We start from the raw sequence: 24536 nt of genomic DNA, 5'->3' as shown, positions 1-24536 counted from the left end.
TGGCAAGTCTATCATTCAGTCAGGAAGTACTTAGGAACCATCATTGTGCCTAGAGTTAGAAACATATGAGATAAGAAAGGTCTAGTCCATGCCATCAGGGAGATCACAGTGTCTGGATACAGACAACATCTAAACCAGCTACTAAAACACAGTAGAGTAGATACCAGAAGATAGAGCTTGGTGTAAGGGACAGCAATGGTGGTCAGGGGAAAGTGACCTACTCTGAGCAGGAACGCTAAAAGAACTCCACAGACCAAATGCTGAGAGATGGGTTTCTAAGAATAAATAGAACAGCAAGTGGATTGGGAGAGGATGTTTAGTCAGCAGAAGATACCATATATGAAGGCCCAGAGGTATACAGCAACACACCATTCTTTAAAGAACTATAAGCACTTTCCACTTGAATGGTGGGGGAGGAGGGAGAGATGTTCCGTGGTGAGGTGAGGCTAGACAGGGGGCCCTTAGACAGACATAGGCTTGATGCTGCAGCTTTGTTCTCTGGGCACTGGGGGCCAATTAAGACCTCTAATTTGGGGAGTATCCTGATAAGATTTGCATTTGTAATGATCACTGTGGACTCTGGAGAGAACAAGACTGGAAACTGGTTGGGAGTGTGAGGGTGGGGGCATGGTGGCTGAAGGCCATTGCAGTGATCCCACAGAGATGTGGAGAGAAAGGCCTGAAGGAAAACAATGGTATTACAGATGAAAAAGAGAGTAGGAGTTAGTGAACACCAGGCTGTGAAGAGAAAGGAGAAGGGAGATACTCTAGGTTCAGACTCCCGTAATCAGGGGGTTGGTGATAATGATACCCAGGATGGGAACACAAGGAGAAGGTGATCAATTCTTGGAAACGCTGGGCTTGAGATGCCTGTGCATATGCAGGTGGAAATCACTAAGCCGCACTGTGGTTCTGAAGGACTGGAGAATGGAATGAGCTGGACCTGCATGGGTAGCAGAGGGCCCTAGGGAGGGATGAGACCTCCTCCTTCTATCTATGCCCACAGCCCTGGGAACTGCTCTGGTGTTAACCATGCACGTGCCTGCTTCCCTGGTGGGTTTTACATGCCAGAGGGTAGAGGCTGTTTTTTCTGTCTTCGTGTCCTCCCACGATTCCTTACAAAAGTAGGCTCTGGATCACTCTCTTGACCTAATTTGATCATTATCCACAGGTGGGTATTGTTTGAGAACTTTTGTGTGATCTGTTCCTACAGCAACCTAACATCAAACAGAAGTTTGTGGCCCTCCTGAAGCGGTTTAAAGTTTCAGATGAGGTACGACCCCTTACTCCCGAGGTTGATGGTGAGTAGAATTCCCTGAGTTTCACCCTCGTTCCTGGGGTGCACTCTTTCCTGCCACTGGGAGTCAGGATTGCAGGACCCCCCCAAGTGAGAGAATAGCTAAAAAAGGACTTTAAACTCCTTGAAAGGAGAAAGAAAGGCTTTTCATGTATCACCCAAGGTTTCACGGTACCGGGAGATAGGGGTAACATGGTTATACTTAGCTATTGGTTAATACCACCCCCCTGGTATGGAGTATTAGTAACAAATCCCATTGTTGTTTAATTTTCCCTCCTGTCAGAAGGGAAACATTGTGCACATCAGCCTGACCTTAGTGGTCAGCCTTTAAGTAACCAAAAATTGGCCTTTAATAGAGAGGCAGTGTCCTCCCTGGGCTCTGACCCACCTGGTGCCAGTTTTCACAGGCTTCTCTTCTCAGTATACTGGAAAAGAGATGGAGAGGAAAACTGGTCAGAGGTTTCTTTGTCCTTCTGTGAGCTCCTCAGGAAAACAGAACCAGGCTGCACAGGGTCACAGTCTTCTGGGTTTTCTTGGACCTGTTCTTTGGCAGAGGTACATTAGCACTTCGGCTTTTCTTCCTCATGCCATGTCCACACAGTATGGAGTGGTAGGGAGGCCCTGAAAAGGAAAGCTGGCCTCACCACACCCCTGCTCTCAAGATTGGATCACAGAAAGGACACCAAGATCACCCCAATGAGTGTGAAGTTATGGCCTATCTCTTAAGGAGGATTAACTAGTTAAGGAGGCCAGTTGGTACCTGTCTAGGAGGAAAGAGTTGCACATCTACCATAGTTGTTAATAGAGGTAACCCCAAACTCAAAGATTTTTTTTTTCCCCTACAGGTGGGTTTTGGACTGGAACATGTATCCCGAGAGCAGATACGAGAAGTGGAAGAGGACTTGGATGAACTGTATGATAGTCTGGAAATGTATAATCCCAGTGACAGTGGCCCTGAAATGGAGGAGACGGAGAGCATCCTTAGCACTCCAAAGCCCAAGCTCAAGTGAGGGCCAAACCTGCTCTACCAAATTTACTCCCTGCATCTCTCCTTTCTAAGCCAAACCAATCTCCTAGACCCCTTCCCCTACTTCCCCTCCATCACCAAGGTGTCTTGGTTCCTCACCCTTGTTGAACCTCCAGCTGTCTGGATAAAGATCACTGTTTTTGCCTCTAGCTGACAAAAGTCCTGATAGTCTGGAGTCCTTTGGTCCAGGTCCTGCTTGTCCACCCTCTGCCCTCAGCGGGCATCCTTCATGCCCGGGTTGTCAATCTGTCTTGAACACCATCACTACCCAGCTCTCCATGAGCTGCTGCTCTGAGCCCTGGTGGCCACTGACCCTGGCTGTGCTTCTTCGCTGCAGGCCCTTCTTTGAGGGGATGTCGCAGTCCAGCTCACAGACGGAGATTGGCAGCCTCAACAGCAAGGGCAGCCTCGGCAAAGACACCACCAGCCCTGTGAGCAAGACCAATGGCTATGGGGGTGGGGGAGAGGGACCAGGGAACTGTTGGGGCTTAACCCTCTGGCACTCTGCTCTTGGCTCATCTTGTGGCCTCAGAAGAGCAGTCTCATCTTGTTTCAACCTTGGGTATCCTAATCAAAGTCCTAGCTGGGAGCTTAGTTCTCCTTATGGGCATTGCTGTGGCTATTTGGATGTTCTTTTTTGGTCAGTTCCTGCCATGACTTGGAGCTTTCCCCCTCAGAATGCATAGTACTTCAAATTTCTCCTTCATCATCTGTCACATGGTAGCTGGGAGTGTGGCATCCTGCAATTCTGCTTTCCAGGTAGAGAAAGAACAACAAGGAGCAGGAAGCCCACAGGGTCTGTTCAGAGACACTACCTAGTCTTTATTCATAGAGGGGGACAGTACCCTCAAAGAATTAGGAATTTAGCAGGCAGGTTTCCATTTTGCCTGGTGATCAAGAGGAAAGTATTGTCTCCTGTAGGACCACAAGAGCGCAACATGATCCAGGGTGATGCTCTGTCCCTGCTCGGGAAGGCTCTCCCTCGCAGTGGATCTGCTGTTAGAGCCTGGGCAGATGCTGCATCTACGTCAGACCCTGCAAAGCTATTCTTCCCCTCATTTACAACTAAAGGGAAGATGTTGTGCATGATTTTAGTGTTTTAGTGTTTATGGTTTACTGTTTCAAGCCCAGAAACTGAATCCTTTAAGTCCTCGTGTTCTTTACACTCTAACAAAGGGCATACAAAACTCACCTTGCAAATTGGTATTAATTGTGAGGAAATGATACGTGAAGCATGTGAGGCACTTCATCCCCTGAAAAGCACTGTGTCTGCACATGGGCTGCCCCCTGTCCCAGGCAGGTGTCTGCAGACTCTGGTAGCTCATGGGTCGGCTCATGGGCTGCCTTACTGCTCGCTGCCACCAGGTGGGGCTGCCTCCCGCCTTATCCCTCTTCCTGGTTTTATTTATTTATTTATTTATTTATTTTTAAGATTTTATTTATTTATTCATGAGAGACACACAGAGAGAGGCAGAGACATAGGCAGAGGGAGAAGCAGGCTATATATGGGGAGCCCAATGTGGGACTCGATCCCCGGACTCCAGGATCAGGCCCTGAGCCAAAGGCAGACGCCCAACCACTGAGCTACCCAGGCATCCCCCTCTTCCTGGTTTTAAAGTGCACACACAGTGAGGGACGCCTGGGTGGCTCAGTGGTTGAACGTCTGCCTTTGACTCAGGGCGTGATCTCGAAATCCCGGGATTGAGTCCCACATCAGGCTTCCTGCATGGAGCCTGCTTCTCCCTCTGCCTGTGTCTCTGCCTCTGTATCTCTCATGAATAAATAAATAAAATCTTTTTAAAAATAAATAAAATGCACAGTGAGCACTGTCTGGCCCTAGGACAGAGGCAGCAGGTGGTATTAGTGAGGAAATGTGGGATAGAAAACTGCAGAGACATCTGGGTGGCTCAGTGGTTGGGTGCCTACCTTAGGCTCAGGTCATGATCCTGGGATCCAGGATTGAGTCCCGCATCAGGCTCCCTGCGAGGAGCCTGCTTCTCCCTCTGCCTATGTCTCTGCTTCTCTCTCTCAGTCTGTGTCTCTCATGAATAAATAAATAAATCTTGAGAAAAAGAAAAGAAAACTGTGGTACACGAGCAGAATCCCTCCAACAGAGAAGCCTCTGACATGCTACTTGTAGACCCTGCACTCTGATCCAGACCTGAGGCCTCACCCTACTGTTTATGTGGCTTGCAGCTGTTCTTTCTCAAAGGGCTGCTTGCTGAATGGCCCTGCTGAATTGTCAGTGTCCACGTGGACAGATCATTGACCACTACAGCCAGATTCCTTCTTAAATATAAATATAAGGGATGACTCTTCTAGAGAGCAACCTGGGACCTGGATGAAGGAGTAATATATTTCATAGTGTCCTAGAAATGCAGAACAAGGAGTATTGTAATAAAATGCAGTTAAATTATTAATATATAATGAATGCTCAGTAAAGGCTAGGGATCATTGTTATTAAAGTGATACAGTGTTTTATACTAATGAAGGTATTTCTGGGTTGATAGAACGGGTCTGTAAGTTCTACTTTAGTCTCAGTTACATGGCTAATATGATTTAGAGGGGAAAACCACCAAAGCTCTGAGCCTCAAGTGCCTTAGAGTTGGCATAGCAGCCCAGTTAGCTCAAAAATCAATTGAGTATCAGTCTTTACAATATGATGGCATAAGGGTCTCTGTCCACACATAACATTGGGCAAGATGGGACTGGGCCGAGAGCATGTTCTCTGGAGTCAGACTTTTTTTTTTTTTTTTAAGATTTTATTTATTTATTCATGAGAGACACAGAGAGAGAGAGAGGCAGAGACCTAAGCAGAGAGTAGCAGGCTCCATCCACACAGGGAGCCCGATGTGAGACTCGATCACATCCTGGGCTGAAGGCAGGCGCTCAACCGCTGAGCCACCCAAGGCATCCCCTGGAGTCAGACTTCTGAGTTTGAATCTTGACTCCATCATTTCACTGACTGAATGATCTGGGGCAGTTGCCAGGCCTTCATTTCCTTATCTATAAAGTACCTATAAAAAGTACATGCCTTGTAAGGCAGTGTGAAGATACAATGAGAGAATGCAAGTCAGTCCTCTAGTGTGGTGCTTGATTGATAGATGGATTGATTTATTACATGGAAAGCATGCAGTGAACGGAAGCTGCTATTGCTCTTCTCATTATAGTCTGTTAAAACCCTTTCAGTTCTGGTCTCCTGAAATTGCTAGAATCTAGATGTCTTTTTAGTGAGTCCTTCAAATCCTGGTTCTGTTGGCCAGATTTCAAACCTGCCTAGCTGATTCTCTGTGATATTTCTATTTTGAAGAGCCCCATATGTCTTGATGTGGATGTGGAACTTTGGAATCCTTTAGTATGAAAGGCACTTCGGGAACTACAAAGCGAGGCTATGCTTTTACACAGAGAACTTCCAAATATGTTAGGGAAAAAAATACTAAGATTGTGCATATGTAGGCAGGTGTGCACATGCTATCCAATTTTTATTCTCTCTCTCTCTCTCTCTCTCTCTCTCTCTCTCTTTCTCTCTGATTTCTTAGTGTTGTTATTTATTTTTCTTAATCTTTTTTCCCCAAATTTGAGAGGATTCAGTTTATCACTGGAATCAGAAGGAATTTCTGCTGATACAAATTATTACAGCTGTTGGGGCATCTGGTTGGCTCAGTTGGTTAAGCTTTCAGCTGAGGTCATGATCTCAGAGTCAGAAGATCGAGCCCCCAATGGGGCTCCACACTCAGGGCATAGTCTGCTTGGGATTCTCTCCCTCCCTCTCTGCCCATGCTTGTTCAAGCATGCTCTCTCTCTTTTTCTCTGTCAAATAATTTTTTTGTTGTTGTTGTTGTTGTTGTTGTGTCAAATAATTTTTTAAAATTATTAGCATTGTTGAGTTTTCCCAAGACTGAGCACACAGTAGCAAGATAATTTAGTTTTCCAAGCTGATAACAATAGGCTTTGACAATGCTTCAGTTAGGGAGGTCAAGAGATAAAGCCCTTCAGCCAAGACTGCCTGCTGCTAAAAGTTGTTCCATTGCACAATAAATAATGGTGTTACAGACTAGTACTTCATAAAAATGATAGCCTAAAATACTACCCCACTCTGCTCCCCCTCGCCCCCATGGGGGCACATACCCTTCCTCCTGCAGCATCGCCCCATGGTGATGGGGAGATGTTTAGACTGCTAAACTCTCCCATGGGGAGAGTGCTTTAGACTGCTAGCATCTGCCTCCAGTACTACACAATTAGACACAGCTACTGCACAGCTAGTGTTCTGGGGTGAGAGAAGCCCTTCGTATTTGTAGAAATAGATTGGAGAATTGGGAGTTTGCTTCTAATGGGATTGTTTGGAACATCTGGTAGAGTCAGTAAATAGCCAGCAGGTTCCCTCTAACCCCAATCCAAGTGAAAGTTGTTGCAATTTTACCATGGAAACAGTTCTGTCACAGGACTTGACAACAGGACATACTACTTTAAAACCCTCCAACATGGGCAGCCCCAGTGGTGAAGCGGTTTAGCGCCGCCTGCAGCCCAGGGCGTGATCCTGGAGACCCTGGATCGAGTCCCACGTCAGGCTCTCTGCATGGAGCCTGCTTCTCCCTCTGCCTGTGTCTCTGCCTCTCTCTCTCTGTCTGTGTCTCTATGAATAAATAAATAAAATCTTTAAAAAAAAAACAACCCTCCAACAAAATAGTGTTACTGCCCAATTCATTCTCTCAAGTCTGTTTAATTCATTTGTCATACTGAGATCCAAAATTGAGTGAAATCATCTTTTTTAAAGATTTATTTATTTATTTATTTGAGAGAGAGAGAAAAAGCATGCCTGTTTGTGGAGGTAGGGTGGAATGGAGGGAGGGAAAGACTCTCAGGCAGACTCCTCACTGAGTACAGAGCTTGACACAGGGCTCGATGCAGGGCTCCATCTCACGACTCTGAGATCATGACCTCATGACTCTGAAAACATGCATGATCTGAGCCAAAATCAAGAGTCAGAGCTTAACTTACTGAGCCACCAATGTGCCCCCATCTTCAGTCTTAGATCTGACTGAGACTTTCCCACAATTCTGGACTCTGTTAACATTGGTTATTCATATAGATAATGTGAAATGAACTAGCTATGTAATCTGAGGTAAACCATCTCAAGATCTGGAGTCATAAGGTCTGGTTAAAGTATGTTGGGTTAATCTTGTAGATGGTTTAGGGCAGTGGTTTTCTACCAGGGGTGATTTTTGCCTCCTTCCCAAGGAATATTTGGCACTGGCAATGACTAGAGACATTTTAATTATCACACCTGGCAGGGGCAGTGCTGCTGCTGGCATCTAATGCATAGAGGCCAGGGATGCTGTTTAACATCCTGCTGTGCACAGGACACATCTCCCACAACAAAGAAGGATCTGGCCCAAAATGTCAACAGGGCTAAGGTGAAAAAACCATGGTGTAGAATATGACAGAGGGCCTACTTTTGTTTTGCTTGTTCATGAATTTGCCAAGTGATCCCTTGTACTTATAAGCCCAGTGCTTCTCAGTACTACTTAATTTACTCAAAGGAAGGACATTGAGTGATTAGGACGAAGTAGGATATCTTTGATCTTTCCTGACTCCCTGGTCTCCAAATAGATTCACTAAGGCCCATACCTTCCCTACATCTAAGACCCACAACCCTCAAATTCCCCTGACTTTGACATTGACATCTGCACAGCCAGAAACAATATTAGCAAAACTGAAAAATCTAGCTCTATGTATCGGTATTTACAAAGTAAATTTTTAATGTTTATAAGAAATACTAGTAAGAGTTGGAAACAAAGAGATTAATTCACACTTCAATGGCCTAGCATTGGGTATCTTTTTGCTTAGTATATTCATTTGTTTTGAGGGTTTTGTAGACGTTTCTATCAAGCAAAATAAATTTGGCTACCACGGATGTCCTTAGTCTCAAAGTCAAAGATTCTCCCTTCTTCTTAGCAACTTCTGACAAGCAGAAGAGGCCCCAAATGTCCATCCTGGGTAAGGGTGTTTACTGCATCCAGAGTCAGAGACCTTGTGGATCCCATATAAAGCTATCTAAACTTTGAGCTGCTTCTCTTACCTGTAACATCTTGTGAGAGTCAGAACTGCTGGGTTCTGCATCTCACTGTGTTACAGATTTAACAATTACAGAAATAACTGACCCTTGTGGTACTTGGTTTTCACAAAAACATGCTCCTTATAAGATGAAAATTCCAAAGATTTTATGAGGTCTTCAAACTAAGTGGAAGTATTTTAAGCTTCTTAGGGACCTAGAAAACCAGTTAGAATGGTAGTTATTTGGATTGGTGATGACTAATTATTACAATTTTTGCAGATGGAATTGGCTGCTCTAGAAAAAGTCAAATCTGCTTGGATTAAAAATCAAGATGACAGCTTGACTGAAACAGATACTCTGGTATGTGCAGCTCAGTCCCTTGTCTAACATAGTTTTTGTGCCTTTAGAAAAAAAGCCAAAAGACCTTCAGGACCACCCTGGGAATTTTGCTTACATCTGTAGACTTGTGAATGTCCTGTGTTCTCTTTTCTCCTGGAATCCTTACCCATGAAATGTAACCTACCCTGAAGACCAGATCATTCCCCAAATTAGCAAACCAGAAATTTCCCCATTCTGTTCTTTAATTAGATCTGATTAAATGATAATTTAGATAACTTCTCACTATCTGTCACCCTTATTTACTTCTGAGAGATGATAACCAGTATCTTCTTCCCCTGAAAAACCATCCCTTCCTCCAGTGTAGCTCCTAGAATGAGCAGGCAGCCTACATGTTAAATTTCTAAGTGATTATTGGTCAAGTCCTTCCACTAAGAGAGTGGAGCTGCCCAGGAGGGCAGGCCAAGCCCTAAAGAAATGGAATGAATTGCCTGAGGTGCCAAATTTAGACATTGACTCCTCACACATTTACTGGGCAGCTATAGTGCTGAGCAGTGAAGATGTAAAGGTGAGAACGCCATGGTCTCTGCTGTCAAGATGCCTCTCTGCAGGAGGAAAGCCAATCTGTGCACACCTGGTGCAGAGGCTCTGTGAAGGCCCAGTGAAGGACAGTGATTCTGACTGGAGGGGGACGTCTAAACTGGGCCTCTCAGAATATATTCTTGGAGGTTAGCCATGGGTGGGATGGAGCAGAGAACCTTAACCACATACCATCTGGGGATGCACTATGCATTAGCCTCAAGTGAGACCTGGTGGTTGAATGGAGTCCAAGAAAGAATGATTTCAGACTTATGTTTTCTATAATAAATAATGCTACATTAAAGATCTGGTATATAACCATACGTTAGGCTTGATACAAGGTTAATTTAAAACTTGCTGTCCAAAAAATAAATAAATAAATAAATAAATAAATAAATAAATAAATAAATAAATAAAACTTGCTTTCCATTTGCACGTTATAGTTCACCAGCAATCTGAAAACCCAGCTTCCACTCTTGCCCAACTTTGGTTCATACTGCACAGAGGTCATTTCAAAATGAAATTCCAATCATGTCACTTCCTGATTAAAATTCTCCTTACTACCTAAAGAGTCCAGATCATCAATCCAGGTTTGTGTGTTGACACATAGCTCATAAATGCAGAGGACAGATAGAATAGCAAGAGACAGTACCCAGCACAGTGGGTATACTCAGTTAAGTTAAACTTGTGCCCAGCACAGTGGGTATTCTCAGTTAAATTAAGCTTTCCACAATGTGGAAATCTTCCACATTGGGTAAGCTGCAGAACCATGTGCTTTCGAGGAAAAGAGAGCAAGTGACTGACTTTCTCTGTGATGGTGATGGGCCCCTTCAGGACCCATGAGGCTCCTAGGTGGTCATTGACAGGGAAGTAACCCTTGCTGTTTCCTTTCCTCCATGGCAGGAAATCACTGACCAGGACATGTTTGGAGATGTGAGCACAAGTCTGGTTGTGCCAGAGAAGGTCAAAACTCCCATGAAGTCCAGTAAAACGGATCTCCAAGGTTCTGCTTCTCCCAGGTACTCAAAGATTGGAAGAAAATTCTAAAACATGGGGTAGAATTAAAGAACCCAAGCAGATAGTGTGAGGCTGTGACCATATTTAGCAGAGGCTTGTGGCCTATGAAAGAGTGAGACTAGCAATGGCCTTGGGGTCACAGGGGCTACTTAACTACCTCCTTTCCACATCTCTGGCAGCAAAATGGATGGGGTGCACACACCCCGACAGAAGAGGAGCACGCCCCTGAAGGAGCGGCAGCTCTCCAAGCCCCTGAGTGAGAGAACCAACAGCTCTGACAGTGAGCGGTCCCCCGACTTGGGCCACAGCACACAGGTACCCCATTGCCCCTCAAGGTAGGGACCCTCTGAACATCCCTAGACCTTGACTTTTGTTTGGTCATCTTCCTTGGGCAGTTAGGCAGAGAGGAAAGGAGGAATGGTTTGAAGTGTGTCTTGAAGACAGATCTAAATCAGAGAAGTCTAACGTGTTATTAATACTAGCGTGGAATTGGCTTTGGTGCTGATCTTTAGGGAGCAGAGGAGGGAGTGAGAAACAGCAGCATTGTTACAGCCTGCCATCAGCCCCAAGTGGCATTTCCACACCTTGTTTGTTCTGCCTCCATCAGACATCAGTCTGGAGATTATGCGGTGAATCAGTTGTTCTAGAGGACAGCAACCATCAACATCTCATTGAACATCATTCACCTGGGCTCAGATACCTTAGGCTCTACTGTGGGCCAGTGATTGTGATTTCAAGCTGGGAAATCAATACTATTAAAATATTTTGATTGAAAGACCTAAGAGAAAAAAAGAAAAAGAAAGAAAGACCTAAGAGTAGGCTGGAGAAGCAGATGAAACCGGACCTCAGGAATTATGTTTTTCTGGAGGCCAGTGAATGTACTGGGGGCTTGGAGAAGGAACCTTTCTAAACTGACATACCTCACACAACTACTCTTCCTCTAGAATTAAGAGGAAGCCTGTTCATTTACCTGATAAATAATACCATCAAGAAGAAAGTTAGTGTCAGCGTAGCTTCCTGAGTTTGATGATCTTACATAGCTGAAAATGAACTGGAGACCAGAATAGCCTGTGCCTGGGGCGAGGTGTCGTCCTTCTTGCTAATCACTGTTCCTAAAGCACCTTTTGTTCCATGCGACAGTGGGGCTCCCCACACAGCACTCACTGCTGTGCTCCTTGGTTCTCTCCCCACTGCCTTCATTTTCATTTCTGTGAGCACCTGCTAACTGCTACCTCCGTCCTCCTCTCCTGGTTCTTCATGCTGTCTCATTACCCTTCAAGGATACTGACTACCTTTCTAGTTTCATCTCCCATCCCTTTGTCAGGACAACTGCTGTGCCTTTGTTCCTGGTGTCTGCGTGTGTTCTCTAAGGACTCTCTGCTTACTCTTTATCCTCCTTTCCATTTTGCTCTGGCCAGTGGGATACTGGATCTCCTCCAGAAATTCCTAGTATTTGTTTTCTCTGAATACCCCTGCTCCAGAGATTCTCTAACCTAGTGTATCGTTCCCTACCCTCAAGCTCCCTGGGGGCTGTCTGACAGGCACTTCTGTCCTTGCAGATTCCAAGAAAGGTGGTATATGACCAACTGAATCAGATCCTTGTATCAGATGCAGCCCTCCCAGAAAATGTCATCCTTGTCAACACTGCTGACTGGCAGGGCCAGGTAAAGCATTAAAGATGGCAGGGCTGGGGAGAAGAGGTTCTGGGGAGCAAGAGGCAGGACATGGAGAAATAGGAAAATGATCCCCATGTCTCAGCCCCTCTTCCCTGAACTCAGCCCATAACTCTGGGCTCCTGTCCCACTTCTGTCACTCTCTAGCCTGTGGGACCTCATGTCACTAACTTTCTGTACCTCAGTTTCCTCATCTGTGGAAAAGCAACTGATCCTACCTTCCTTCCAGGGTGATTATGTGTGGTTTTCCTGTCAGCATAACAGAATAAAGGTATCTTAAGAGGTACGGAGTGCTATAAAATGCCAGAGGTGGCCACCCCTAGTTGCCATGAAGGCAATTCAGAAGAGGCAGAGCCAGTCCCCTCTGGCTCCTAGTGACCGCTGTCCATCCAGTTAGATCCTGGTGCTAGAATCCCTTTTTCCTAGCAGCCCTGCCATCTGGAACACATGCTGCAGAGACAGCATTAGAATCTAAAGATTCCTTAGCCTTCCCACATTTCCTGGTTAGTATATCTGTAGGGGGCTAGCCCCACCTTCTCGCTGGCAGCCAGAAACCTGACCTCCTTTGCCCAGCTTTGGTCTGGAAGACAGAGGACAAGGCCTTGCAACTCTAGCCGGGCCTTACTCTCCTGATGCCTGTGGAGGAGCTGCGTCCCTGCTGCGTGGCCTCACCTGTGTCCTTGCCCTTTCCTTCCCTGCCCCCCAGTACGTGGCAGAGCTGCTCCAGGACCAACGGAAGCCTGTTGTGTGTACCTGCTCCACCGTAGAGGTCCAGGCCGTGCTGTCTGCCCTACTCACCCGTATCCAGCGCTAGTAAGGGCTCTACTTATCTCCTGCCCTTTGGGATTCCCTCTGACCTCATTCTCCTGCCCTGACTTCTAAGCAATGACAGGACTGCCTGGCCTCATCAAACCAAAAATCCTCGGTCACTGTGTGGTTGGGCAGCAACAGGCCATGATGTTCTGATGTCCCTGCTGGCCCCCAGAGGTCAGGGTGTGAAAATGTCATTTTCCTGCTCTCCCTGCCTCCCTACCTGGACTCCTTAACCTGCTGCATCTTCTTCTTAAACCCAGGATGAAGAAGATCAAGGAGAGAGAACCAGGGTTTTACATTTTATTCTCACCCTTCTATCTGTGCCATGCTGCTTGGCATCCAGAGTCAGATCTTTCTCTCCCCAGAACCTCTCCAGAGGGACTGGGAGGCCCTGCCAATGGGAATGAGAACTTTGGGCCTTCCAGGCATCTGGGCTCATGCTCACTGCTGGGCCCTGGCAGCGCTGCCAAATTGTCTCCCCTTAGCCTAAGCTAATTCTTCCTTGTAGATAATTACATGCCTTATTTGATTCTGGATTTCTCTCCTAATTGCAAAAGCACCATAGTTTGTTGCCTCTCTGTGTATTATTTTGTTTATTGGCTTATTTTTTCCCTGTGGGTTGTTGAGAGCAAATAAAGTCAGAGCTTGGGGCCTTGTCTGAGCAAGGACACTGGTGAACCTCCTGGATGTAGTTATGACTCTTCCCTTGCTTCCCAGCTGCAACTGCAACTCCTCCATGCCAAGGCCGGTGAAGGTGGCAGCAGTGGGAGGCCAGAGTTACCTGAGCTCCATCCTTCGGTTCTTTGTCAAGTCGTTGGCAAGCAAGACCTCTGACTGGCTTGGCTACATGCGCTTTCTCATCATTCCCCTCGGTAAAGATGGGGCAGTTTTCATTCCTGAAGCAGCATGTTGGGGCTGGACCCTAGAAAGGGACAGTTAGGGAGATCAAAGCCCAGGCCGTTATTCTGCCCCTTAACTAGTTCACCATCTCTGGTTTCCATCCCCCAGGTTCTCACCCTGTGGCCAAATACTTGGGCTCAGTCGACAGTAGATATGGCAGTACCTTCCTGGATTCTGGCTGGAGAGATCTCTTCAGTCGCTCGGAGCCCCCAGTGTCAGGTAATAGCCCTGTGCAAGGAATTGAGTCAGGATGCTGCCTGGTGCATGGAGAGCCAGTCTTGGCCAGAGGAGAAGGCCAGAAGAGCATACTTCTTTTCCTCCCTGTGGTTCTACTCCCAATCCCTTTGCATGTTTATTTTATTTGTTTATTTATTTATTTTTGGTAAGTATTTATTAGGAGGAAGCCCACTATATGCAGCCCTTCCTCACTCTGGATGTTTTTAGTCTCTGCTGTTTGCTCTGCTCCTAAACATCTAGGAATGAGGAAGGGCTTGAGGAGGTGGTGAAGAAAACATTTCTAGGTGTAGAAACCAAATATAAGAAGCAGAGAATAGTTACTAAGCAAACTGTTGATAAGCAGATAACACTGTGCAGACCATATCTTTGCTCTGAAATACAGAGTAAAAGTGGCAGGGCTTAGAGTGAGCTTGAGCTCTACAAGGCTGAGGAGTAGTAAATGCATCACTAGACCTTGAAGGAAGTGATGGGCAGAGATTGGTGGAATGGAGGGCTTCCTCTAGGTTATGAGATTGGTTTGAGCAAAATAGATGCAGGAGTATGATTAGCCCAGAAAAGAGCTGAACTTTGAGGAACTGCAGAGATTGGAAACCAGAGGATCTTTAGAACCCTTTCTCTGCCACAACTCCCAGGGTCTTCTGATGGGTCTCAACAAAAGGGGTCTCTTTAAGAGGGTTTTCGGGTTTGCCTGCTGAAGTAAATTGGTAGTTATCTCTTGTCTTTTCTGCAGAGCAACTGGACGTGGTAGGGCGAGTCATGCAGTATGTCAATGGCGCAGGTGTGACACACCAGCTACCTGTGGCTGAAGCCATGCTGACCTGCAGACATAAGTTGTAAGTTTGACTTCAGGGGATTTCTTGAAAATAGGGTGAGTGGGCTAGATAAATCTTGAGTTTTCTTTGCTCTTCCCTATTTTCCTTCCCTCCACCCATTTCCCTTCATAGGCACCCAAGAGAAAATGAAGGACAGAGACAGAGTTTTTACTGCCTCCCCTCCTTGTCCTAGACCTCCCCACCCAAATTGATATGCCCTTAGTATATGAGAAGTCCATCCTAGAGACTGAAATTCACGTTGATGTAGTATGCAGAATGGTGTCTTTTGCTTCCATCTGTGGCTCTTCATGGCTTCATGGCATTCTGAGACATGATGGAAAGTGTGGTGTCTGGACTCTCTTGAAGCCACAATAAAATATGAAAAGCTTGTATCCCCAGCTCTCCATGCAGTATTACCCACTAACTGTAAGGCTTTCCTTTCTCTCCCAACAGCCCTGATGAAGACTCCTATCAGAAGTTTATCCCCTTCATTGGTGTAAGTTCTGTGTCCTCATTCCTTTGTACCCCACCCATTCTCCTGGCCTTGCTGTTCCTCCCCACATGTGCACACACACACACACAAGATTCATCTAGACAGTGGTTCTCATCCAGAAGTGATTTTTGCCCCCAGGGGACATCTGGCAATGTCTGTAGACATTTTTGGTTGTCACAGCTGGAAGTTGGGGTTCTACTGGCATCTAGTGGTTAAAGACCAGGGATGCTGCTAAACTTCCTGCAGTGCACAGGACTACAACAGATTGATCTGGCCCTAATGTCAGTTGTGCCCAGGTCAAGAAACCCTGGGCTGGGATATGCACTGAGCTGTTCCTTTTAGTGTCCTCCTTTCCTGAATCATGGACTATCCTCAGATCATCACTGGTATCTTGTTATCTTTTACACCAAGCCCTGAACCACTGCCTCGGCCTAGGGAGTGATGTCCAGAGCATAGCTTCTACAGGCTCCAGGAAAAAGAAAGCTGCCTCAGAAATGAAATAATATGGGGCAGCCCGGGTGGCTCAGCAGTTTAGCACCACCTTCAGCCCAGGGTGTGGTCCTGGAGACCCAGGATCAAGTCCCACATTGAGCTCCCTGCATGGATCCCTCTGCCTGTGCTTCTGCCTCTCTCTCTCTCTCTCTCTCTCTCTCTCTCTCGTGAATAAATAAATAAAATCTTTTAAAAAAAGAAATGAAATAATAATCATCTCTTCAGATGATATTCTGAAGAGAAGTCCAAGAAGTAGTTATTTCTGGGGTTAGATGTACCACTGAAAAGAAGGTCCCTTCTTTCCCCTCTTATTTAATCAAAGAAGAATCTCTAGATGAGTTAGTTTTGAAAACAAAATGGAAACCTTTTGGATATCTCTGATGTCCGGTGGTAGTAGCCTTTCATTTGGCAGTAGCTGGGCAGAGACCAATCAAGAGAGGGACCCCAGAGATGACAATGTTGACACCCTATGGGGCCAAAGCACACCACAAAAGCATGGCTGAAAATTCAGATTTCCATGTACGAGACAGTTGAATTTCCCTTCCAAATCAGCTTGTATCTTTTCCTATGATCTCCTAGCTTTGGTCAGGGCGGCATATGCAGACAGAGAGCCTATTCTGTGCTCAGCCCAGGTTCTGTATGTCTTGAGTGATCGTAAGAGATCCCTGAGCGTGGAGAATTTCAGTTACCCCTTCTTGTGCCTTGCTAAAGCTTCCTGTCTGAATGGTCCACTCAGTCCCTGTTAGCTATTGGGGCTACTCCCATAGCCATGTTGAATGAAGGCTATAAACTATGGCCTGTAGCCTAGGCTGATGATTTGTTTTCCATCTTCATGGAGCTGTGGGTTGCTGCCCACTCTGACCTCACAGACAAGAGAGAAATATAAAAAAATTTTTTTTAATTGTAACAAAGGAATTGACAGCCTCATGATAATGCCAGGGGAACAAGGAGAATTATATCCAGGAAGTTGAGAGTATTGTTGTGTTATTTTCTGGGAACTAAAATAAGGATGCATAGAGAATTTGGGACAGACTTCAGTGAATAGCAGCACTGTATTCTGAGCAACCTTGAGCCATCTGCATGTGATCTCCACTCCCCACCAGTCCCCAGGGCCCAGCTTCCATGACCTCACAGCACTTCCTAGCCCCTCTGCCAGGTAATAGGCCCTGGGCCTGCTACTTCCCCAGAATTCACCTGTCATCTCAAACCAAAGCTGTGACATTCAGTCTCTATCTAGCTGTGCATGTTGCTGGCCGCTGGAGGGCCCCCTCTATCCTTTCCTGAATTCTCCATGAGAAATTTAAAATTCTTTGGGAATTTTAATCAATACCACTTCCTTGAGGTAGGGAAGGGGCAGGGGTGCCTGCGATCACCTTCTTATCCATATCCTCCCAGATTTTAGCAAGTCTAGAAAGGAGGAACCTGGTATCAGCACTTCAGCACGCTCCCTTGCTTGGTGTCACAGGCATTCAGAGAGCACCTCCCCCACAACATGCTGCCTTACCAAGCTTTCTCACAGTGGCTCTTCACTTCTCTGACATGGGAAGATGGCCTCCTACCCATGTGGTCTTAGAAGAAACATGATCAGAACACTGAAGTGTTCCTGCCTTCAGGGTGGCTTTGCCCTTCCCAGAGGTGAACCGTGAGGTCTCATGTGCCCAAACCTCATTGTTTAGAACTGGGCTTAATTTTTACATATCTTGGGGCAGCTCCTGTAGCCCAGCAGTTTAGCACTGCCTTCAGCCCTGCCTTCAGCCTGGGGTGTGATCCCAGGGTGTGATCCTGGAGATCCGGGATCGCGTCCCACCTCAGGCTCCTGCATGGAGCCTGCTTCTCCCTCTACCTGTGTCTCTGCCTCTCTCTGTCTCTCTTTCTGTGTGTGTGTGTGTCTGTCATGAATAAATGAATAAAATCTTTAAAAATTTTTTTTAACATATCTTGGGATGCCTGGGTTGGCTCAATAGTTGAGCTTCTGCCTTCGGCTCAGGGCGTGATCCTGGAGTCTCGGGATCGAGTCCCACAACAGGCTTACTGCATGGAGCCTGCTTCTCCCTCTGCCTGTGTCTCTGCCTCTCTCTTTCTCTGTGTCCCTCATGAATAAATAAATAAAATATTTTTAAAGAAATTTTTTTTACATATCTTAAAGATCAGATCTGGGTTACTCTGGATTTGCAAAGATTTTTAAAGCCTACAATCAAATAATAATATATAGCAATGGCTATTGTGTCTAATCACCTGCTTCCAAACGGATCAAAATGCGTCCAGCTTTAGTGAAAGGATCTAACGCAGTGTCTCTTCTTTCTCCCAGGTGGTGAAAGTGGGTCTGGTTGAAGACTCTCCTTCCACTGCAGGTGAGCCTGGGGCCCTTCTGCTCCTGTGAGGTGGGGTAATGCTCTGTCTCTAGTCCAGCAGGCCTGACAGTGAAGACTTTGGGTGTCCTAAGGTTAAGTCAGAGTTTGAGCAAGAAGACTTATGGGCATCCTCACTTCCCAGGTGAAGTGATGGCAGGGTAGAGTGGGGAGGTGTCTAAGGCTCAGGTGTAGCTGAGACAGAGGGGTCCTCACGCCTTGTCACCTACTGATCAGGGGTGGCTTCCTGTGGCCAACTGTGTTTGTCCCCATGACAGGTGATGGAGATGATTCACCTGTGGTCAGCCTTACTGTGCCCTCCACATCACCGCCTTCCAGCTCAGGCCTGAGCCGAGATACCACAGCCACCCCTCCTTCATCCCCATCCATGAGCAGTGCCCTCGCCGTTGTGGGGTAAGGGGCTCTTACCTATACCTCTCCTTCCTGCCAAACCCCTCCATCAGGGCCCAGGAACCTGACTGACTCCCCACTGCCTGCCTGCAGCATTGTACAACAATGATGGCATACTGCGTGTAGAAAGCCGGATAGTGGCAAGAACTTTGTGGAGTTCAAATTCAGAGACTTAGGTCACTAGCCGGGCAAGTAGAACCACTCTTTATAATGCAGGATACTTTCTTCCCCATATGTCTTCTGGGGTAAAAAAGCTGAATAAGACAAACAGCAGAGAGGCCCTTTGCAGCCTGTAAAGTGCTGTGCAGGCGTCTTGCTAGGGGACTGCCCAACGTGGTGGAAAGAGTGTAGCCATGGGAGTCCTGCACACCTGGGTTTGAGTCATGGTTCTGTGCTAGGTCTACTATATTAGCTTGTATTACCCAGTGATACTTGTTAAAGCACAGTGAGGGAGGGGCACCTGGCTGACTCGGTTAAGCATCTGTCGCTTGATTTCAGCTCAGGTTATGATTTCAGGGTTGTGGGATTGAGCCCCATGTTGGGCTCCATGCTTAGCCCAAATCATGAGGCTGCTTGGGATTCTCTCTTCCTCTCCTTCCGCTCTTTCCCCACATTTGCACGCTCCCTGTTTCTCTCTCTCTCTCTCTCAAGTAAATAAATAAAACCTAAAAAATAAAATAAAGCACAGTGAAGGAGACCACATCAAGGTATAACCATTGAAATAGATGTAGGGAGCACTACCATGGATTTTGCAGGGTGGGTAGCTCAACTCCAAATACAGCCTGAATAAGTGGGAATTTCTACCCTGGGAGTGGGTATGGATGGAAAATTACTAAGAAGAAACATCAGGGGTAAGAGGGGTTCTAAACAGACCCAACAGGATTCTTAACTGAGACAAGTCAGGGTATCAGACATCTCTGGAGGTGCGGGCGGGGGGGGGGGTGAGGAGCCTGCCCAGGTGACCCAGATGATCAGATAGGGAGGGTGGGGGTTCTTGCTAACTGTCTTAGCAGGTTCTTGCTAAAACTAGATTTTACAAGGAAGTATGCAAATGGGCCTAGGAAAAGGTTTAGGAGCCAGATTAAAGTTTCTGAAGTTTAGTCAAGCAAAGAACCTTTGTCACTTGGACAAGGTTCATTTTCGACTCTGGAAATAGAGTGAAATAGAGGTGTCAACAGTTTTGTGAGGCTTCAATAAGAGCATGTGTTGTTGGTGCCTGGCACATGGGAGTTGCCTTCTTTCATGCATGCAGTCTGTCTTGTCAGCATAGTGGCCATTTGAGCCACTGGAGCTGTAGCAGCAAATAAGAAAGGCTCATCCTAGTCCTGGCGCTCAGACTCCTGGGCTCTGGCAGTGCCAGGGCAGCAAAAAACTCAAACTGTGTAGGTTTGCAGTAAGCACTATGAAAAATTAGTAGGGGGATCGTTCTGAAAGGGGAAATAATTTCTTTAGGGTCTCAAGTATCCAGAGTGTAGATCAGGTGGTCAGGGCAGCCTCTCAGGAGGCAGCTCTCATGCCTGCCTGAACAAGAGGAGCTGACAAGGAGGGTGGAGCAGAGCACCAATGGGCCCCTGCACCTTCCTCCTCCTTATTTCCATTTTGTCTGTCTTGTCTCTGTTTCTTCTGGAGAAGATCCTCAGCAGCAGAAAGGGTAGATACTGGTCAGTGGTTTTTCTAGAGACACCAATGACAGGGTCATGGTCCCTAAAGAACATGAATGTTCTTAGATGGTGAGAAGCCTACATTGCACCTCGGATCCAGACCCTTACTCTCCCTCTCCCTTTCTTCTATCCACTTCGCTTCATGGCCTCTACTGATTTACAGAAGGGACAGTTCAGAAAAGGAGGAAATGCCTCATGGCTGGTACTCCTTTATGGTTCCAGCCTTCCCAGGAGGCCTGGGGGCCAGCCCTTACCATGACCTCCTTTCCCATCCCATTTAAGCTGATTTTTAATGGAACCACTGGAATCAGGCAGAGAGAGAAATGTCAGACAACTTTGTAGCCTGTGTATCTATTGTGTCTGACGCCTCCTTTCAAGAAAACATCAGCCCTTTTCCCCCTTGGAGCTAAAATTATCCCTGAGCTAGAAGTGCCATAAATAAGAGAAAGCCGCAGGTCAGCATCCATCAGCGCTCCCTCCCGGGGCTGCTGTGGAGCCAGCCAAGGTGCTTGCGCCTCTGCCCCACTTAATCTCTCCAGCACTTGTCTAGGTTCTGTCTGTGCTCTGCTTACTGGGTGTGCACATATGTGTGCATGTGAGTGTGTATGTGTACGCATGCATACTTTCTCCATAAAGCTCCCTTCCTCTCTGCCTCCCTCATCCCCCTGTGACTTTGTATTTGGCTCCCTCACAGTGCCCCAGGGCTTTGCCCTCTCCTGGCTTTGTCTTCCCTTCAGTCAGCCTCTCCTACCCACACAAACCAATTCTATGAAACTGGAGGGGACCCAGAACCACTTAGCGTGCCACCTCCTCTCACCCCTCCCAGAGCCTGGCGGTCCCCTCCAGGTCCTCCAGTCTGGCCATGTAGTTGGGAGCTGAGGGCAGAGACTACTCTCCATTACTGTTCCTCTTCCTCAGGAGCCCCAACAGCCCATATGGGGATGTGATTGGCCTCCAGGTGGACTACTGGCTGGGCCACCCTGGTGAGCGGAGGAGGGAAGGTGACAAGAGGGATGCCAGCTCCAAGAACACCCTCAAGAGCGTCTTCCGCTCAGTGCAGGTTTCCCGCCTACCCCATGGTGGGGAGGCCCAGCTTTCCGGCACCATGGCAATGACTGTGGTCACCAAAGAGAAGAACAAGAAAGGTAGGTGACATCTGAGGCCAGGAACAATCAGGACCACTAGCGTTCACTATCTCCTCTCAGGGTCTGGGACAGGGTCTGCTTCTGGGAGACCTTTGGACGTGGGCGAAGCCGTCCATAGCTCATGTCCAGCCTGGGTTTTTCTGTAAGGGTCCTAGCTCACCTTGTGAGACAAGGCCATTCCTTCTATAACGAAAAAAAATGGATGTCCCCAGTGGGTGAGTGGTCCCTGCCTGCTGAACATCAGTGCCTTAGGGGCCAGGGCAGTTAATGCTGCCATAATGAAGGGAGCCTTACCAGCCACTGCCCTTAGGGATGGACTGTGTGACAGAGGAAGATGTCACTGTGTCCCCATGAAGCAGAGCATTTGCACCCAACCCTGGGGGGTCACTCAAGCCCTTATGAACAAAAGGGCATTGTTATGTAAGAATTAAGAAGAGTACAGCCCATTTTGGATAATAGGGGTGGCTTCAGGCACTAGAGGTGGAGTTGGGAGCTGTCCTGTGCTCTCAGAGAGTAAGGCAAGAATCCCCACAACCAGGCCAGCCCTAGGGCAGAGCTTGCTACTGTCTGTTCCACTGATCTGGCTGTGAGCCTGCCATACCAGGCAAGCCTGCCAGGTGACTCAAGGGCCCTCACAGCCTCACCCATCAACCAGCTGTCAGGTAGGAGCTTTCTCTACCTGTTGGACCCAAAGCAGCTGGGCCTCTTTCTCTTCATGCCTCTACTTAATAGAGATCCTCTTGGGGGCAAGCAGAGGGCTGTGCCAAGCCTAAAGCCAAACAAGTGTAGCCCTGATATTTGCCCAGAGCTGGCAGATCAGCCAGCTCTGCAGTGTCCTCCTTGTTGCCCCAACATCCCTGGGACAGAGATGTTGCAAACACTCCTGTGAGGCCTCGTAGCCACAGCAGATTTGACCCTATGAGGGCGCAAGTGTGTAGGAAGAAGAGCCCAAAGGCACAGGCACCTTGCCCCACAGGCTACCTAGAACATTCAAGCTGGAAATGGCCTCAGAGACTAACTGGCCCCAGGTCCTTGTTACACAGTCAAAGATACCCAGGCTCAGGGAGAGGCCTCTGCTGAGAGGGGGCAGGACTCAAAGATCTTGGTATTTGCTTCCCACCTACCCAGAGCTAGGGAGCAAAGGAGGAAGGATGGCTGTCTGAATATCACCTCCCCTTCCCCCAGGAAGAGGGGCCAGGGGATGAGAGAGGAAGGAGAGGTAGCTGCTTTTCCAAGGGCTGTGACGGAGGTGGTTCTGCTTGCTTTCCAGTTCCCACTATCTTCCTGAGCAAGAAACCTCGAGAGAAGGAGGTAGATTCCAAGAGCCAGGTCATCGAGGGCATCAGCCGCCTCATCTGCTCAGCCAAGCAGCAGCAGACCATGCTAAGAGGTACGGGGAGACTGGGGAGGAGGGTGCTTGGCAGGGCGGGAAGAAGAGGGGCAGGGGACTTGCGGGGGGAGGTGGCCTTAGCAGCCCTGGTCAACCCCTCCTTCCCCTGTTACCCCAGTGTCCATCGACGGAGTCGAGTGGAGTGACATCAAGTTCTTCCAGCTGGCGGCCCAGTGGCCCACCCATGTCAAGCACTTTCCAGTGGGACTATTCAGTGGCAGCAAGGCCACCTGAGGGCACTATCTCCTGGCCACTCTCCCTCCTGGCACTGCCACCAGCCTCACCGCCTGCGGGCAGGGGGAGGCCAGCAGGCCCGGGCCCAGCATCCCCTTTCCTGGCCCAGGAGCCTGCATCTCTCTTGCCCGGTCCTGAAGGACACTGCCAGTGGGGACACTGCTCCCCTTCCTCCTGCTCAGCCCCCTCCTGCTCCAGGCCCCAAGGCATGTCGATTTTGCCTTCTGGCACCCATCTGTAGAATTGAGTCCTCTGGGCCTTCCTTCACTGACCTCCACTCTCCCCACATGGCACCAGTTCCTTCCTGGAAATAGGAAACCTGGAATCCTGGCACATAGCAGGGAGTTCAGCCCTCCCTATCTCTGCCAGCTGCCCAACCTGCCCCCCGCCACAAGTGAGGCCCAGGGCCACTTCTCACTGCCATGGGTTCTCCCAGTGGGGGGTAGAAGGGGCACTGTGAGCCCACGGGCCCCCTTCCCCTCCACAGTCACAGGGGCAGCCCCACCCCTCCCTCACCCCCAGGACAGCATTCTATGGTGATGCCATGTCTTTCTAGGGTGGAGGGGGCCTTCCTGGTCTCCCCTATGCACGACTTCCTCACTTACCCCCAGGTTCCCCCTAGATGTCACAAGCACCCTTGAGTGTTTCTTTGGTTCTCTGCACAGCCAGTCTCTTGGTGGTTCCATGTAACTTGCTTGGGCACCAGCCCCTGTCCTTGTGGCTTCCCCTTTGTTGATAACTCTGCCTCCCACCCCATTTACCCCAGCACAACGATGCCTCTTCCTGAACTCCATACTGGGACAGATGGGAGGCAGACCCCCACCGGCATATTGTCTGTGTCCCTACATCACCCTGTGCCAACCGTGTCCATTTGTGTCCCATTCCCTAGTGTGTTCCTCCCCCCCTCACACCTGGTCAGAGAGCCCACCTTCCCAGCCAGGTGTCTCTTCAGCAGGCTCCAATCCCTCCCTCTCACCATGGGGTTCTGAGCCAACTCCTCAGCCTCGACCATCAGCCTTCTCAGGAGAAGCTGAGCACGCAGGGCCGCCATCCCAGCTGCAGCCCTCTATCTCCTCCAGCACCCTCAGAGCTTTACCGTTGCCCTCTCATCCCTTCTCGAAGTTTTTGCACAGAACTTCATTTTGAAAAGTGTTTTTCTCATTCTCCATACCTCCCCAAACTCCTCCAGCCCTTATCCCCTGTTCAGCCCTATCATCCAGAGCATCTCCTGGGCTGAGCTGCTCTCTTGGGGCCGGAGAAGGGAGGGGCTTGAGGGACTGAATGGATGTTGGGTTTTTCATTCAATAAACTGGTGATTTCTTACCAACTAGCAAGGCTTGGGCTTCTATGCCTCTCACTGTGACACAGGATCTGTATAACCCTCTCCCCTCCACAACACAGCCGACTCCTTTCAAGATCAACTCCTCTCAAATGGCTAGAAAGAAGCATATTCTCATTTCCTTAATTGGAAAAATAGGCATGAATTTATCTTTCCCAGTATGAGGCAAGCAGAGGTCAGAAACAGAAGTAACACTCTTCTCACACCAAAATTTCTTTTTTCTCTAGTACTCACCATCCCCAAATCCCACCTCCCAAGATGGTGACAATGTTGAGGG

General features: G+C 48.0%; 1 protein-coding gene across 2 annotated transcripts in view; it reads left to right on the top strand.

Annotated features, from left to right (window-relative positions):
- PACS1 (phosphofurin acidic cluster sorting protein 1) overlaps nucleotides 1-24250 on the top strand; it is a 142765-nt gene extending 118515 nt beyond the window's left edge. For both annotated transcript variants that reach the window (XM_041723612.1, XM_041723613.1), the window contains exons 8-24: nucleotides 1214-1273; nucleotides 2143-2303; nucleotides 2662-2755; nucleotides 8659-8739; nucleotides 10198-10313; nucleotides 10491-10626; nucleotides 11871-11975; nucleotides 12691-12797; nucleotides 13515-13669; nucleotides 13806-13916; nucleotides 14665-14767; nucleotides 15200-15242; nucleotides 18040-18082; nucleotides 18358-18493; nucleotides 21070-21296; nucleotides 22567-22686; nucleotides 22805-24250. In XM_041723612.1, coding sequence (XP_041579546.1) covers nucleotides 1214-1273; nucleotides 2143-2303; nucleotides 2662-2755; nucleotides 8659-8739; nucleotides 10198-10313; nucleotides 10491-10626; nucleotides 11871-11975; nucleotides 12691-12797; nucleotides 13515-13669; nucleotides 13806-13916; nucleotides 14665-14767; nucleotides 15200-15242; nucleotides 18040-18082; nucleotides 18358-18493; nucleotides 21070-21296; nucleotides 22567-22686; nucleotides 22805-22920 — 1914 coding nt within the window. In that variant the 3' untranslated portion in view covers nucleotides 22921-24250. The remainder of the gene's footprint in view (nucleotides 1-1213; nucleotides 1274-2142; nucleotides 2304-2661; nucleotides 2756-8658; nucleotides 8740-10197; nucleotides 10314-10490; nucleotides 10627-11870; nucleotides 11976-12690; nucleotides 12798-13514; nucleotides 13670-13805; nucleotides 13917-14664; nucleotides 14768-15199; nucleotides 15243-18039; nucleotides 18083-18357; nucleotides 18494-21069; nucleotides 21297-22566; nucleotides 22687-22804) is intronic.
- Nucleotides 24251-24536: the final 286 nt, after the last annotated feature.

Source organism: Vulpes lagopus, chromosome 11 (assembly GCF_018345385.1).
Source record: "Vulpes lagopus strain Blue_001 chromosome 11, ASM1834538v1, whole genome shotgun sequence".
Lineage (NCBI taxonomy): Eukaryota > Metazoa > Chordata > Mammalia > Carnivora > Canidae > Vulpes > Vulpes lagopus.
This window is presented reverse-complemented; position numbering and strand designations above follow the sequence as displayed.